Genomic DNA, 13,212 nt, shown 5'->3' with positions numbered 1-13,212 from the left:
TCAGATCAACATGGGAGAGGCAATGTTGGAAGGGAAACAATGTCCCCTGCTAGCACTGTCTCTTTCTAGTGGAGCTCTGGAGAATCCACTCAGAGGGCGATCCCCCAAGCCTGGCTCCACCCCACTAGCCCCCAGTGATTATTGTTAGGGGGCAGTTGGAGCGGCCCGCTGGGCATGGGCTAGTGTCCCCACCGGGATACAACAGTCTTGGTCTCCTGTTTACTGATGGCTAGCAAATGCATAAGGGAACACGCTATTGGTCAGATCCGTGACCAACATCTGTTTTTGACATAAGTGACACTGTTTAAAACCCGTGGTCTTCAGTGGCAGCATCTCTTCTCACATGTCGCAAGCTTCAGAATTATTTGAACATATTCAAACAGAAAATCGAACCACCATGATGAGGAGGGTGGAACATCAAGCGAAATATACAGGAGAGAATGTAATATATCAGAAAAGTGGGTTAACACTACTGTGTCAATTGCTCCATCAAAGCTAACAGTTAATCAATAGAAATTGACACAATCGTGCATGAAATTTCGAAATTCTATCATAAAGAACCATGTTTGACCATATTCTTCAAGCACCACTAATCACAGAAAGTATGGTTTGCCATGTTCAAGCTGAATTAAAATTAAGGCCTTATGACTTTCCCTTGCTGGACAACCCCCAAAACAAACTTCCGTCTTTGCTTGGAAGAACGGCTTCCTTAGATTTGTGAAAGGGTGGACTACTGCAGCCTGCAACCCTTTTATGGAATCCACTCTTGCTTTTGTTGTTATTATTTTTTTAATAGCCATTGGCTGGATGGGTGGTCCTTAAGGCAACACCATTTTAAGAAAGACACTTCGGACTATAACAAGAGGGCCTTTGGTAACCTATCTGTTGTGTTGTCGTCCCCTCTCGCCGATCATTGTTCTGCCCCTGTGTCCCAAGTGCAGGATGTTGTCCAAACTTGATCCCCACACCAAATACACGGCTCACTGATATTTTGGCTTAGTCAATGCTTGCTGAATGATGGCATAAGCACTGACAAATCTAAACTATTCCAAATCGGTGCTGCACATGCACAAACCTGCACAACAGGCATTTTCCTAATGAGAAACCACACACATACATATGGAACATCACAATAAATTATATGTTAGCAATACATCAAACGTCTATGGTAATATCAATTCAAAAAATATGTTTTTGAAAAATGTTTTTTTTTGTAAATGCATATGGGCAGTTAATTCATCAGTACCAGTTATTTTCTGGTCTTTCCTGGCTTCCGGTGTGTGTTGCTCCCAATTTTCCCTTACATAGCCATCTTCACTTTCCTTTCCTGCCAAAGAAGCAGAAACAGCCAGTGTCTTCTCCTTGCCTCCTGCAGGCCTTGGTTTTGTTTCCAGCACTGTAGCTGGTCATATGTTGGTTCATTATACAGTGTCAAAAGTAGTAGAGCAAGAAACTGGGGCGAATGTTCATGTGTTGGTCTACTCTCATTACCTCCACCCAACACTCACAGCTAAGAACTGGTGTCAGAGGTTGAGATTCATCCACAAGATGAGTTTTCTGGGTCTAGTGATCGAGTCGTGCAGCTTCTGTGCCTGCCTGAGGAGTGTTTGGGCACTCTTATCTTGTCCTGTGTACCATATCGTTGCAGTGCAACTCATGACTTTGCAAAGGGCATGCTTAGTCAATTTTGACATCAGCCACTGATGACCTTCTTGATTGAGAGGGGTAAGGGTTCCGTTTTAATCTACAGTGACTTGGCCATAATTTTTTAACTGCACTCGTTTGCCAGCACTTGACCTTCAGGTAGGGCCTCAAATTAAAAAACTATGCTGATTCTCTCCTTGACCTGTTACTTAGTAGGCCCAGGAACGGTAGATTGTAAATCTCAGTTATAAATCATGCTACAATCTGCTTTGGCAAACTTCGTTTTTTTGTACTTTCAGCAGCCCGTTTACAATTACTGCTATCACATCCCCGAGCTTGCATTCCCCTTCCCTTGTTACATTCAGTTCTCACCTTTCTAGTCTCTTCGAAAATTCTACATTTACAGTAAGCTTGACACCCAATCTAAGATCCCTAAATACATTACATTGGTCATCTTTTGTTTTGAGAAACATGAACGAAATACAGGCCGACGTACTCACCTGAGCAATGCTGGATGCACCTGCTGGCATTCTACTCTGGTTCCCATTTTGTCTTGTGCCCCCTGATTATTAATAACTGGTACACGGATAACCTCTACCAACTAAAAAGTCTAGGCAGAGTGGCTAAAAATCCATGGTCATCTCAGACTGACGGGCATACTTCAAAGGCTGCAAATCAGCTTGTGACACAGCAAAGAAGGATTGGTTTCAAGCACTTATTGATGATTCTTCAAAAATGACTAAATATCTGTTTTGCAACTATAAGGAAATGATTCTCCTAGCTCATCCTCTAGCACAGCAGATTCCACAACATACCTTTGTAACAATGTTCCGTCATTCTTTACATAAAAACTGTCCCTATACGGGGTCACATCACCACCTCAATCACAAACATTGTGGAGGTAGGTCCTTGCTCTCCTATAGCCACCTGTGCATCTGCAAATTGTGAGCAAGTTACAAACTCCGAAATAACACATTAGCAATATCCTGACCTCAGTCAAGGATTCACTGCCTTCTCAGAACATCTGCAATGCCAAAATCTTCAACCAGGCTTCAGACTATTGCAGCACGCAGAACATTTTCCTAAACATGAGGGAAGGACTTTTCAACTCTGGCAACCAGGACCACCTTTAAGCCTTCAGCCTGTTGGACCTGTATACTGCCTTCGAAAACACAAACTGTTGAGTATTAATCAAAATATTGTCCACTTTGGCCTACATCGCAGGAATTGCACGGGCATGGTTTCTCAAAATAAAGCCTCCCATCAAGTCAAACTTGGCCCATGCCAATCTTGAAAAGCCAATATACAGGTTGGCATTCTCCAAGGTTCTGTCATTTTACTAACTGTGTTCAAAGTTTACGCAGCTACCTCGTTACTATATTCGACTCCTAGAAGACAGGTTAACACAAGCATGTGGATGCCACAGTTTCACCTCTATCCTGACGAACCTGCCAATCTCCCAAACCTACATAACAATCTTACACCGGTCCACAACCGGATGAAGTATAACTGTCTGACTCAGTAATGATAAAACTAAAATCCTGGTCCTGTCGACCATACCCTCTTCCCTTTATCATGGCCTAAAAAACTGAGCTCTGCTTCAACTATGTGAACAAAGTTTATAACTCCAGTGTAATTTTTCATAGCGATCCGTTATTTCAATTTAACTCGGCCTCTAAAATTGCATTTCCCCAACTAAACCTGCTGAAAGGTTTTCTACCATTACTCTACTCGGACAAAATCTTGATGATAATCACTATGGTCATATCCCGACTAGAACAATGAAACGACTTGTGCACACGCCTCACCCTACTCATTTTTCTCAAAACTCCAAAGTTTTCAAAACAATGCAGCTCATCTTTGGTTTTAATGTAATACCCACATCATGGCACTGAAATTGCACCATCGGCTGACAGTAAAAGAAACAGGGACCTTCAAAACGGTCTATTGTATAAGGCACTACATGCTTAATCACCAATCTACCTCGCAAAACTGATTATGCCTGGCCAAATCACAGAAGCCTCAAGTCTACCAACACGTCTAACTGACCAGATAAAAGAAATTTAGTTGTCAATCTTTTTTCACGTTCACGGCTCCTTCCCGTGGAATTTACCCCACTACATAATGAAGCTCAGAAAATCCTTCCAGACCCTAGCCCCCAGATAATCCAATCCTCGTCAAATAGTTGCTTCTTGAAGTCCTGAATATTCAGAGACCTATGACCAGCAAGCCTTCATCACTTTAAGCACTTAGGATTTTCATCTTTTGGGCAGCGGCTGATGGCAGGCATCCACCGTTATCAGATAAGACTTCTGATTCTTCATCAATGGGTTAAACTCTTTATATTTAGCAATCTCATAAATCACTCTGAAATCCACACAGGGTGATTTGTTTTACTTTACAAATAAACAAAAACAAATGCCAAGAGAACATTCTAGAAGTAGATGTGGTTAGGCAGAGCAGAATATAGAGAATGCCAAACGCAGTTTTTCACCTGGTGAATTAGCAGCTCTGAGTAGTGAAAATTGGAGGGTTAGAACCACACTAAGATACCACTGAAGAAGTGATGTCTAGATCAAGAACTCTTAATACCCAGAATTTAGCCTCCAGAGTTTGGCACAGTACTACAGGGTCAGTCCACAGAATCTGACAATACATTGGATAATAGTTTCATAAGTGAACGCAATAAACTAAATGTGACCTCTATGGGGTGACAATCTACAAGAATGGCCGCCAGTTTTGCAGACAATCCTCAAGCAGCAACCTTCAGAACTGGATGCAATGAATCAAGTGTTGTCACCATAAGCGCACACAGTACTTCACGTGGCAGTGTTGTGTACTGCTGTAGCATAACCTAAAATGTATACTCACAAAGAATCAATGCCATAGGTTGAAAAGAAAACTATGGCAAATACACAATCAAACTCTCTGAAATGACTTGTTCATGTTATTACGGAAGAACCCCTAAGTTAAAATGCACTACACAGTTTCTGTCAGACGAGAGACAACCAATGAGTTGGTTGCATGCGATTTCTTAGGAAACAAGTACATGGAATATCATTACTGAGACACCATTTCATCTAAACTGTTTAATGGAAATTTTCCGAATGATTGGCAGTTACCTTTTCGTAGAAACCAATTTATAGAATGTCTTTTTGGTCGAAATTGGCTTGTGAATGCATAGTATCAAGTGTAAATGAAATGGCGGCACGTCTTCCTTTCAGAAACAGTTTTGTCTGGGATATTTATTTCAGTGCTTTACTTCATCGGACATCGTTTTCCATTAATTCACACACATCCCAATGGGTTACCTTTATCAACTTCTTTAGCCTTCATCAGTGATTCACAGGCTTTACTTTTCAAAGTCGGAGTTGGGATGACAGCTAAAGCCTTGCTCTGGAGGATGGGACTTTCGTACATCAGCACGTGCTGAAAGTTTGATTGTAGGGTTTTAAAGAACTTCATTTCCGAGGCCTAGGGTGAAAAAATACAGAGAAGGTTATGATACACAGTGCTTCAAATAAATGCCCTTGTAACACATGAAGAGTGAAGAGAACTCAAGTGTGCAACTGGTACACAGCCGACAGTACAATCGAATGGAGATGTCTTTTAATTACGGCAGAGCATTTCCGTGACCTTTTCACAATGTATATAAGGGAGCAACAGACTCATGGCTAAAATGGTTTATGCAAGGACTGCAAGAACCTGGCTCTCTATATAGAGCACCAAAATGAGGTACACTGTGCAGGGAGTCCAGATAAAGCCCAAAGGAATTACATAGGCAGAAATTACACCCCAAATGCTCTCAATTGCTAAGCATTTATTGCGTACACAAAGGCAGTAAAAGAGAACCACTCAAAGAAATCAACACAAATTTATAAAAATAACCCTGTTATATAAATTTAGATATCAAGATCATCGGAATCCTGTATTTTTAGAGTTATGAATTTTTACATTTTTCTATTTCTGGATCGGTAATGATATCCTATGGAGGAAAAACATGTATCCGGGCACTTAACAGTGTAGTGCAGTTCCTATTTTCCCAATAGGCCCTGCGCATTGGAATAACAAACAGTAGTATCGACGTAGAAGTGCGGATCTTCCAGGCCTCTACTGACTATGCTAAACTTAATTGGGTTTGTTACCAACTAGCTCAGAGGTCACTGGAAACTTTGACTGAATAGGAAGTGATTCAGAAAAGGGGGTGGTGATGAACAGAGTGTCTGAATTAAGCAGACCACTCTTACCCAGTCCAAAGATCAGGGCTTGATCCATCACCGTTATTTATCTCACTGCCCCATCCCAGCTCAGAACCTGGCTATATGCAAATCAGTCTGTCCCTGGCCCAGTGCATCATGGGAACAGGGCAGACTAAACTACCAAGCCAATTCTTCACCAGAAAGGAGACAAGCTACCGGGGACCGGTTTCTGGCATTTCAGCCGTCTTCGGCCCGGCTTGCTTGAATCCTGATGGAGCAGTGAGAAAGGGACTCATGTCCGAGTATACCCTGCCACACCTATAGTGGCCAAAAACGATTCAGAAAAGGGGGTGGTGATGAACAGAGTGTGAATAGGAAGTGATCAGCTTCCTTGGCACAGCCAAGAAGGGATTCAGTTTTCCAACAACCGTGCAACATGACAACTTTGCTTCTCAGATAAGAGTCAATCTCTAGAGTCGTGTGAACAATAGACAGTTATTTTACTCAGTCAGTTGTTGTGCAGATTACTTTCACAATATGTAGAGAATAGAGAGACGGGCGTTGTCAATAAAAGGTATTGTTTATTGAACAGTCTTTCTTCTCGTACAAGAGAAATGAATTGCCACAATTGCAAGACTTGTTATTATAAAAATTACGTCCAGTAAGATGAGTATTGCGAAATAATACTGTAAAAGCATTGATATGGTTTCTTAGCCATACAATGGTTTAAAATGAATAAAACATATATACATTCATATATACATTAGGCTAAAATACTCAACTGGTGCTTCTAACTACGCCTACCCCAGTGTACCTGAACTAAGCCTAATACTTGGGAGGGGAGTAAGTAAGTAGCTTTAAGTTAAGTTGGTTTTGCCAAGGTTTGCTTCAAGAATTCTCTAAGGTTTTAGTCAACACCATACCTCTGGAATAGAATGCTGGAGGTCTGGTATCTCCTTCAGGGAACTCGATATCCCAGTCACTCGAAAGAGTAGGCTGGAAACGCCGGAGCTGGATTTCTCTGCATGAGAAAAGACAGCGTCTCTCAGCGCGTCGAGGAGGAGGAGGAGGAGGAGGGGCAGCGTCCGCGGGCAGCTTGCATCTGCTGGGCTCTTGCAGGGGGACGCTGTTCAGCTCCTGTGTTCACCACACCATCGTTCGCTCGTTAGCAGCGATAGCAGTAGCGATAGTATCAGCATTAGCTTGACAGCGATAGCTTCAGCATGACAGCAGCGTTTGCTTAAGGCAACGTTGGTAATATTTATACCTGAAAGGTGCCTTGTTTGACGTAAGTTTTTGGACATAAGACGTCAATAAAGATGTCACTAGGAAGTGATCGTCTATCAGTGCTCATTAGAGTTCTATTACTAATCAAAACATAGCAAGCAGGGCTTTCCCAGGTTGCTGAGTTTTTATCTTGTTGAAGAACTCGGAGTGTTAATCTAGGAATCTTAGATAGTAACTTCTGCTATGTCATTTGCACTAATGAGCTGCAAAGGAAGTTGCAGAGGAAGCGATTCTGAAATGTGGCTCTGTTCGTGTGAGGCCAGAGACGAGTTTCTGAATATTGCATTTGATCGGTTATGCCAATATAGGGAATAAATGGATTTATAGCCGTATCGGGGCATAAGGTCACAGTATCGATCAGGGTCCTAGATTAGAACGCGACAACAGCGAGGGACGGTTCTTCTGCACTTACATAAAGTATGGGGCAAGGTCCAAGGACACACCAACAGGTCACCTCAGGAGGCTCTGGGGCGTCCAGGTGCAGAGCTGTTATGGTTTTGGGTGTCCCTTTCACTTCAATGGGAGAATGGTCCGGTGAGAGAAAGGTTGCAAGCTGGAACTGGGGGAACCTACAATGGGGCTCAACCCCATAAGATCCTCTGGCACACAGGGACATCCTTGATCCACTTCTCCTAAGGCTGAGGGCCACTGATGCATTGGTGTCTTTTGGCGTCTGATCTGGTGCTAGAGTTACTTGCGGTTGGAGGGGGCTGCTTTAGGCAGCGACTGATGTGCAGTCTGGGTAAACCCATGGATATGCTTAACTCTTGTAGACCTGGGAACCCTGTTGACACCATCACCTCCCTTGAACTCGGGCGTGCGGGTACATAGATGCTTTGAGGTGCTGGGTAGCAGGAGTCACAGATTCACTTCTGTGTCTTTGGTTTCTGCACAGGGAGGCAAACAAGACAGCTGGGTAACTCTCAGTATGGGTTTCACTGTCCCTGAAGACCCTCGAAGTGCAGGTCTAGCTTCGTTGGTAGTTCAGAGACTGGACAACAACCTTTGGCTGCTGCAAGGTGTCTGGTACCCCAAATATTGCAGTTGTGCGGCTCCAGTCGGTCCTGGTGTCCCCAAACTTGGAGGGAGGACGGATCTGAGCTGTAGGAGCACTTCCTGGGCGGAGGTTGTGTCGGCAGTCCCGATGAGCAGCAGGTTGGTGTACTGGGTCTTGCTCCTTTGGTGCCTGCGGCTGCAGGGTAGTAGCTCATCTCTATGGAGCTTAGCGAAGCACTGGCTTCTTGAGATCTGCACAGCTGCAGGACAAGTCAGTTGCTCCACAAGAGTTGGGTGCAGCAGACAGGCGGTCAGGGGTGGCGCCAATTCAGTCGTGCTCCTCGGGTCTTGGGTCAGCAGTCTTCTTTGTCCACTCCTTTTATAATGCACCCTGCCTTAGAGCTGTAAGGCCTGCTGTAGGGTGTGACTTACAAATATTACATGCAGTGTTTAAGAGAACAGGGCACACAAGTATGTGTCATGTTGTGTTTTAACTTTTTAGAACACCATGCCTCGCAGTCTGCAGTAGCACTCTGCCTGAGTTTGGTGCTGAGCGGCACAAGCTATGATGCAGCTCTTAGGGGACCAATTCAGTACCAAAGCCATAGGTACCAGGGCTACAACTTACTAGGGACTTACTGAGGTGCTAAAGGCCTGCCACTTGGGGTTCAAGTGACCAGGGGTCTTGTTTTGGGGAAAGAACACTGGTACTGCGGTCCTGGCTTGCAGGAACTTAGTACACTGCAGTCAAAGTTGTGCCATTAACCAGGCATATTGCAACAATCACCCTGTTTCCTACATCAACAAGCTTAGCACCAAAAGTACTACATTTGAATCTTGCCAATTGTAGGTGAGATGGTGTTGGGAAGGGAGAGAAGGATGTTCTGGTGTATTGTATTGCAGAATTTACGAAGAGATTACTATACCTTTATGAGGGGGCAATGAAGCGCTTACCTATGCCATGTAGGGTGTGTGGTTAGAAGGGTGTGATCTTTGTTTTGTGATCCTATGTGGGTAAGTGTGAGAAAATGAGTTCCTGTTGCAGTAACCACCCCCCCCCCCCCCCCAAAAAACACTTCTTGGCAGATACCGGATGCACTTTTCCTTGGTGTGCCCTGGGTCCCTGCCAACCAGGTACCCAGGGCCTGTGTTCCTTCCCTAAAAACTGTACTAAAGCCTAAACCAAATTGGCATCTCTGGCCACATGTCAGCCCCTAGTAAATGGTACCCAGGGCTTTGTGACCAGAGAAGACCCCCAAGGGCTGCAACACTTATTGTGCCACCCTTAGGGGCCCTGTACCCTGACACACACACACACTGCCTTTACAGGCTGAGTGTCCATGTGCAGAACTAAACAAAGTCGACATGGAACACATCCCTGTGTCCCATGCCCACAAACCCACTGCCCTGGCATACATGAGCCACCCCTCTAGCTGTGCACCCTATGCCAGTAGTGTGGGAACAGGTGCATGAGCCCTGTGCCCCTACAGTACCCAGGGCCATTCCTGGGCACTGTAAGTGCAGTGATGACATTAAGAGTATATGGTGCTGGGAGGTTGTTATTACGAACTCCACAGCACTATATTGGCTACACTGAAGGCTGACAAGTATGATATCAAACTTCTCAGCACATTAAACCCACACTGATGCCAGTGTGGGATTTAATGTAAAATGCACTACAGAGTGCATCTTAGAGATGCCCCCTGAAACCTAACCTACAATCCAAGTCTTGTCTGAGAGGCTGCCACACAGCAGACATGTTTCTGGACCCCTGGGTGGAGAGCTCCCGCTCTCCTGGGCCTGCAACAATGCACATCCTGGGACGAGGTGCCAATCCTCCTTCTCCAGGATGGGCAGGGGAAGCTTCAAAGGCATTCCGCCTTTGTGAGCTTCTCCAGACCACTTGCTGTACTCAGCAACTGGCCCCCACCAGTTCTGACCCCCACTCTGTCGGAAAACCCTACGTCAGACAGGGGTGTGTGCAAGCCTGTGCCAACTCCACCCCTCAGGTGGGAGAGGCGAGGTGATGCACGACCCCGGGCTCCAGCCATCTTTAAGATGGGGAGCCCTGCCCAATCACAGCTAGGCTCCTGCCCCCCTCCCACAGAAGAGAAGCAGTCTAGGGGTGTACCCACCTCAGCACAGGGACCCAATTGGTCCCTGCCCTTGCACTACCTGTAAAACCCCTAAAATTAGTACTTAGGGGCACCCTGAACCTATTTCCACAGATCCAGATTCCGAAACAAGAAAGAAGAACAAGAAACAAGACGACCTGCCGTGCAGCTGCTAAAAAGAGGAAGACGCCAACTGATTTGGCCCCAGCCCTACCGGCCTGTCGACCCTCGAACCTGCTCCTGCTAAACCCCGTTTTCTCCAGTGGTCAGCAACCTCAAAAACCCCAGAGGACCGGACTGCCTTGTGACGGACTACCTGCGTCTCCCACAAGCAGTGGTACTGCTCAAAGCAAGTAACAAGCCCTGGCATCAGCCCGGAACCGCGAACCCTGCACACTCTGCACCCGGCCAAGCCTAGCCTGTGCTGGAGTGAATCAAGACCCCGAGGACGTCCCCCCGGAAATTCTGACTTGGAATCCAGTGCCCAAAGACCCTCCTCAACTACCCCGACAACGCCTGCAGCCCCAGAACAAAGGACCCATCCGACCGCGACCAGCAGGGGGTAAGATTTCCCGACCTCAAAAGACACCCCTGCACCCGGCGCCCCACGGCCCCCTGTGCCCAACTCCTGGGTGCCTACCTATCCTCCAAGATCCCAACTTACCCCTCAAAGTGTTGGTCGCTCCAGAAGGTCCTCCGTCCCAGAGCCTGCAGCCTTTGTTCCCTTTCCAAGATTGTCATTGAATAACATTGAGCGCCTGGCTCAAAAGCACCCTGCACCCAGCCGCCCGAGTGCCCCTGCAACCTGTACCGTATCCTACTTCCCCATTTGCTCTGAGCAAGTGACCAGGAGCCCAGCTCCCACAGCCGCGTGGCATGCTAGCCAGCCACCAACCGAAGGCCCCCTGCCTCTCATTGGACAACATTGGGCCTAACTACCTCTGCACCCGGCCGCCCCTGTGCCGCTGCGGGTGTACCAACTGCACATACCTGACCCTGGGGGACCCCTGAGTCTATGCCCAGAACCTTAACTTCCCCAGTCCAGTACTCACCTGAAAACCGATGACTAACTTTCCTGCCACAGGAAAACATTGACTGGTTTAACTCGAAAAATCTTTTAAGTGTGAAGTTTTGAAACTTTAAAATATTCATCTAAAATCAGCCGAATAACGAATTCCAAAGTACTCACCTGTGAGCAGCAGATAAGCTAGCACTGTACCTTTTAGCCAAGTACTGAACTGCAAAAGTAATCATAACCATGTTTACTAGTAATCTAAATTTCTTCCTTAGGAAACCATTGACTGTTTTTCTGTTAAATTTCTTCAAAGTGTCTACTTTTGAAAATTACAAATATTCCTTAAAAATCGTACCATTTACTAAAACGTAATTACTTACCTGTCCTAGGTAGAGACCCCAGTGCTGAACCTAGGAGTCCAGTACTGGATTACAAAAGTACTGTGAACCTACTTTACCTATGATGTGAATTTCCTTCCATTGGATAAACATTGTTAGTTTTTCACTGAAAAGTTTCTAAGTGTCAACTTTTAAAATACCTTCATATTCTTTAAAAATCATTGCAATAACTAAAACGTTTTTACTAAACTGTTTTCAGCTTAGACCCCCAGGACTGAATCTAGGATCCAGTCCTGGAATTACAAAAGTAATCTATAAAGTAATCAGCGGCATTTATGCAGAAAAATCCATTGAGCTCAATGTTAAATTGTGTTTAGAATTGTGTTGCCTACTGCAACCATTGTACCTATTGTGTTTACAAAGTTTATTGCCTCTTTGCAAAGTATTGAGCTGAGAGTACTCATATTGAGAAAAGTATATTTTTATACCTGTTGCTTCTAAAAATAAAACTATATCTTTTGATATAAAAACAATTGGCCTAGAGTTCAGTTCTTGAGTGTGTAAAACCTTTTGCTGACCGAGTGTGTACAACAAATGCTTTACACTGCCCTCTGGTCCTGCCTTACTCCTCGATCAAGATACCACTTTAGAGAGTAAGGTCAGACCTGACTTTAACTTCTGTTATACCTCTGGGGATCGTGGATTCTATACACACACTGTACCTTACTTTGGTCCAGTATATATAGAGGCACTTTCTCACAGTAAGTATACAGGAACATTACCACACCATTACTATTTTATACCTAGGCTTCTTGATCCAGCTGCACCATTTCCCTGCCCCATCCGATACGCAACTGAAGCTCGGCCGAAAGCAAGGTGGTCTTTGAGTGTGAGTGCACAATATCTTTCCTACCTTCCTTCACAAGATCAGTTTTGCAAATGTATGTGGGAGACAACCCTTACGCTACTCTGTTTCCTCCTCAGTTCTCTAATAAAGGATTATGAGAAAGTGCCTCTTTTGACATGGTTAGCACCCCCCCTTTTTCTGCCTGGAAAATGATGTGGTTTAGATTGTAGTGCATAGAGACCCTGCCAACCAGGTCCCATGTGCCATTTCTTCTGACTTAAAACTGTTGTACAACAGGCCCTTCGGGCCCTCTAAGTCCGGAGTAAATGGTAACTGTGGACATTGTGACTGGGACCCCTCGCCTAGGCCATGCAGACTGTCAATTCAGCATGCATGGCCTGGTGCAGACAAAACAAAGTCGACATGGCACACTACTTATGTTCCATGCCAACTAGCACTACCCAAGGTATGGTAAGTCACCCTTCTAGCAGGTCTTACAACCCTAAGGCAGAGTGTAGTATATCACAGGTGTGGGTATATCTGCATGAGCAGATTTGCCCCTACAATATTTAAGTCTATTTTTAGATATTGTAAGTGCGAGGGAAGCCATTGAGAGTACATGGGCTGGAAACTCGACAACTCGGGTTCTCCGCACCATGATGACTTCTCTGAACCCAGGAGTGTTTGGTACCAAACTACTCCTCTCAAACCCACACGGATGTCAGTGGGGGAATTTATTAAAATATGTAATCAGAGGGCACCTCAGAGGTGC

General features: G+C 45.1%; 1 protein-coding gene across 1 annotated transcript in view; it reads right to left on the bottom strand.

Annotated features, from left to right (window-relative positions):
• Window positions 1-13,212, bottom strand: part of NGLY1 (N-glycanase 1) — a 421,608-nt gene that overhangs the window by 296,885 nt on the left and 111,511 nt on the right. Inside the window, exon 4 of the mRNA XM_086942132.1 lies at window positions 4,956-5,118. Within this exon, the coding sequence (XP_086798258.1) occupies window positions 4,956-5,118 (163 nt within the window). The remainder of the gene's footprint in view (window positions 1-4,955; window positions 5,119-13,212) is intronic.

The sequence above is a fragment of the Lissotriton vulgaris genome, chromosome 10 (assembly GCF_964263255.1).
Source record: "Lissotriton vulgaris chromosome 10, aLisVul1.2, whole genome shotgun sequence".
NCBI classification, from domain to species: Eukaryota; Metazoa; Chordata; class Amphibia; order Caudata; family Salamandridae; genus Lissotriton; species Lissotriton vulgaris.
This window is presented reverse-complemented; position numbering and strand designations above follow the sequence as displayed.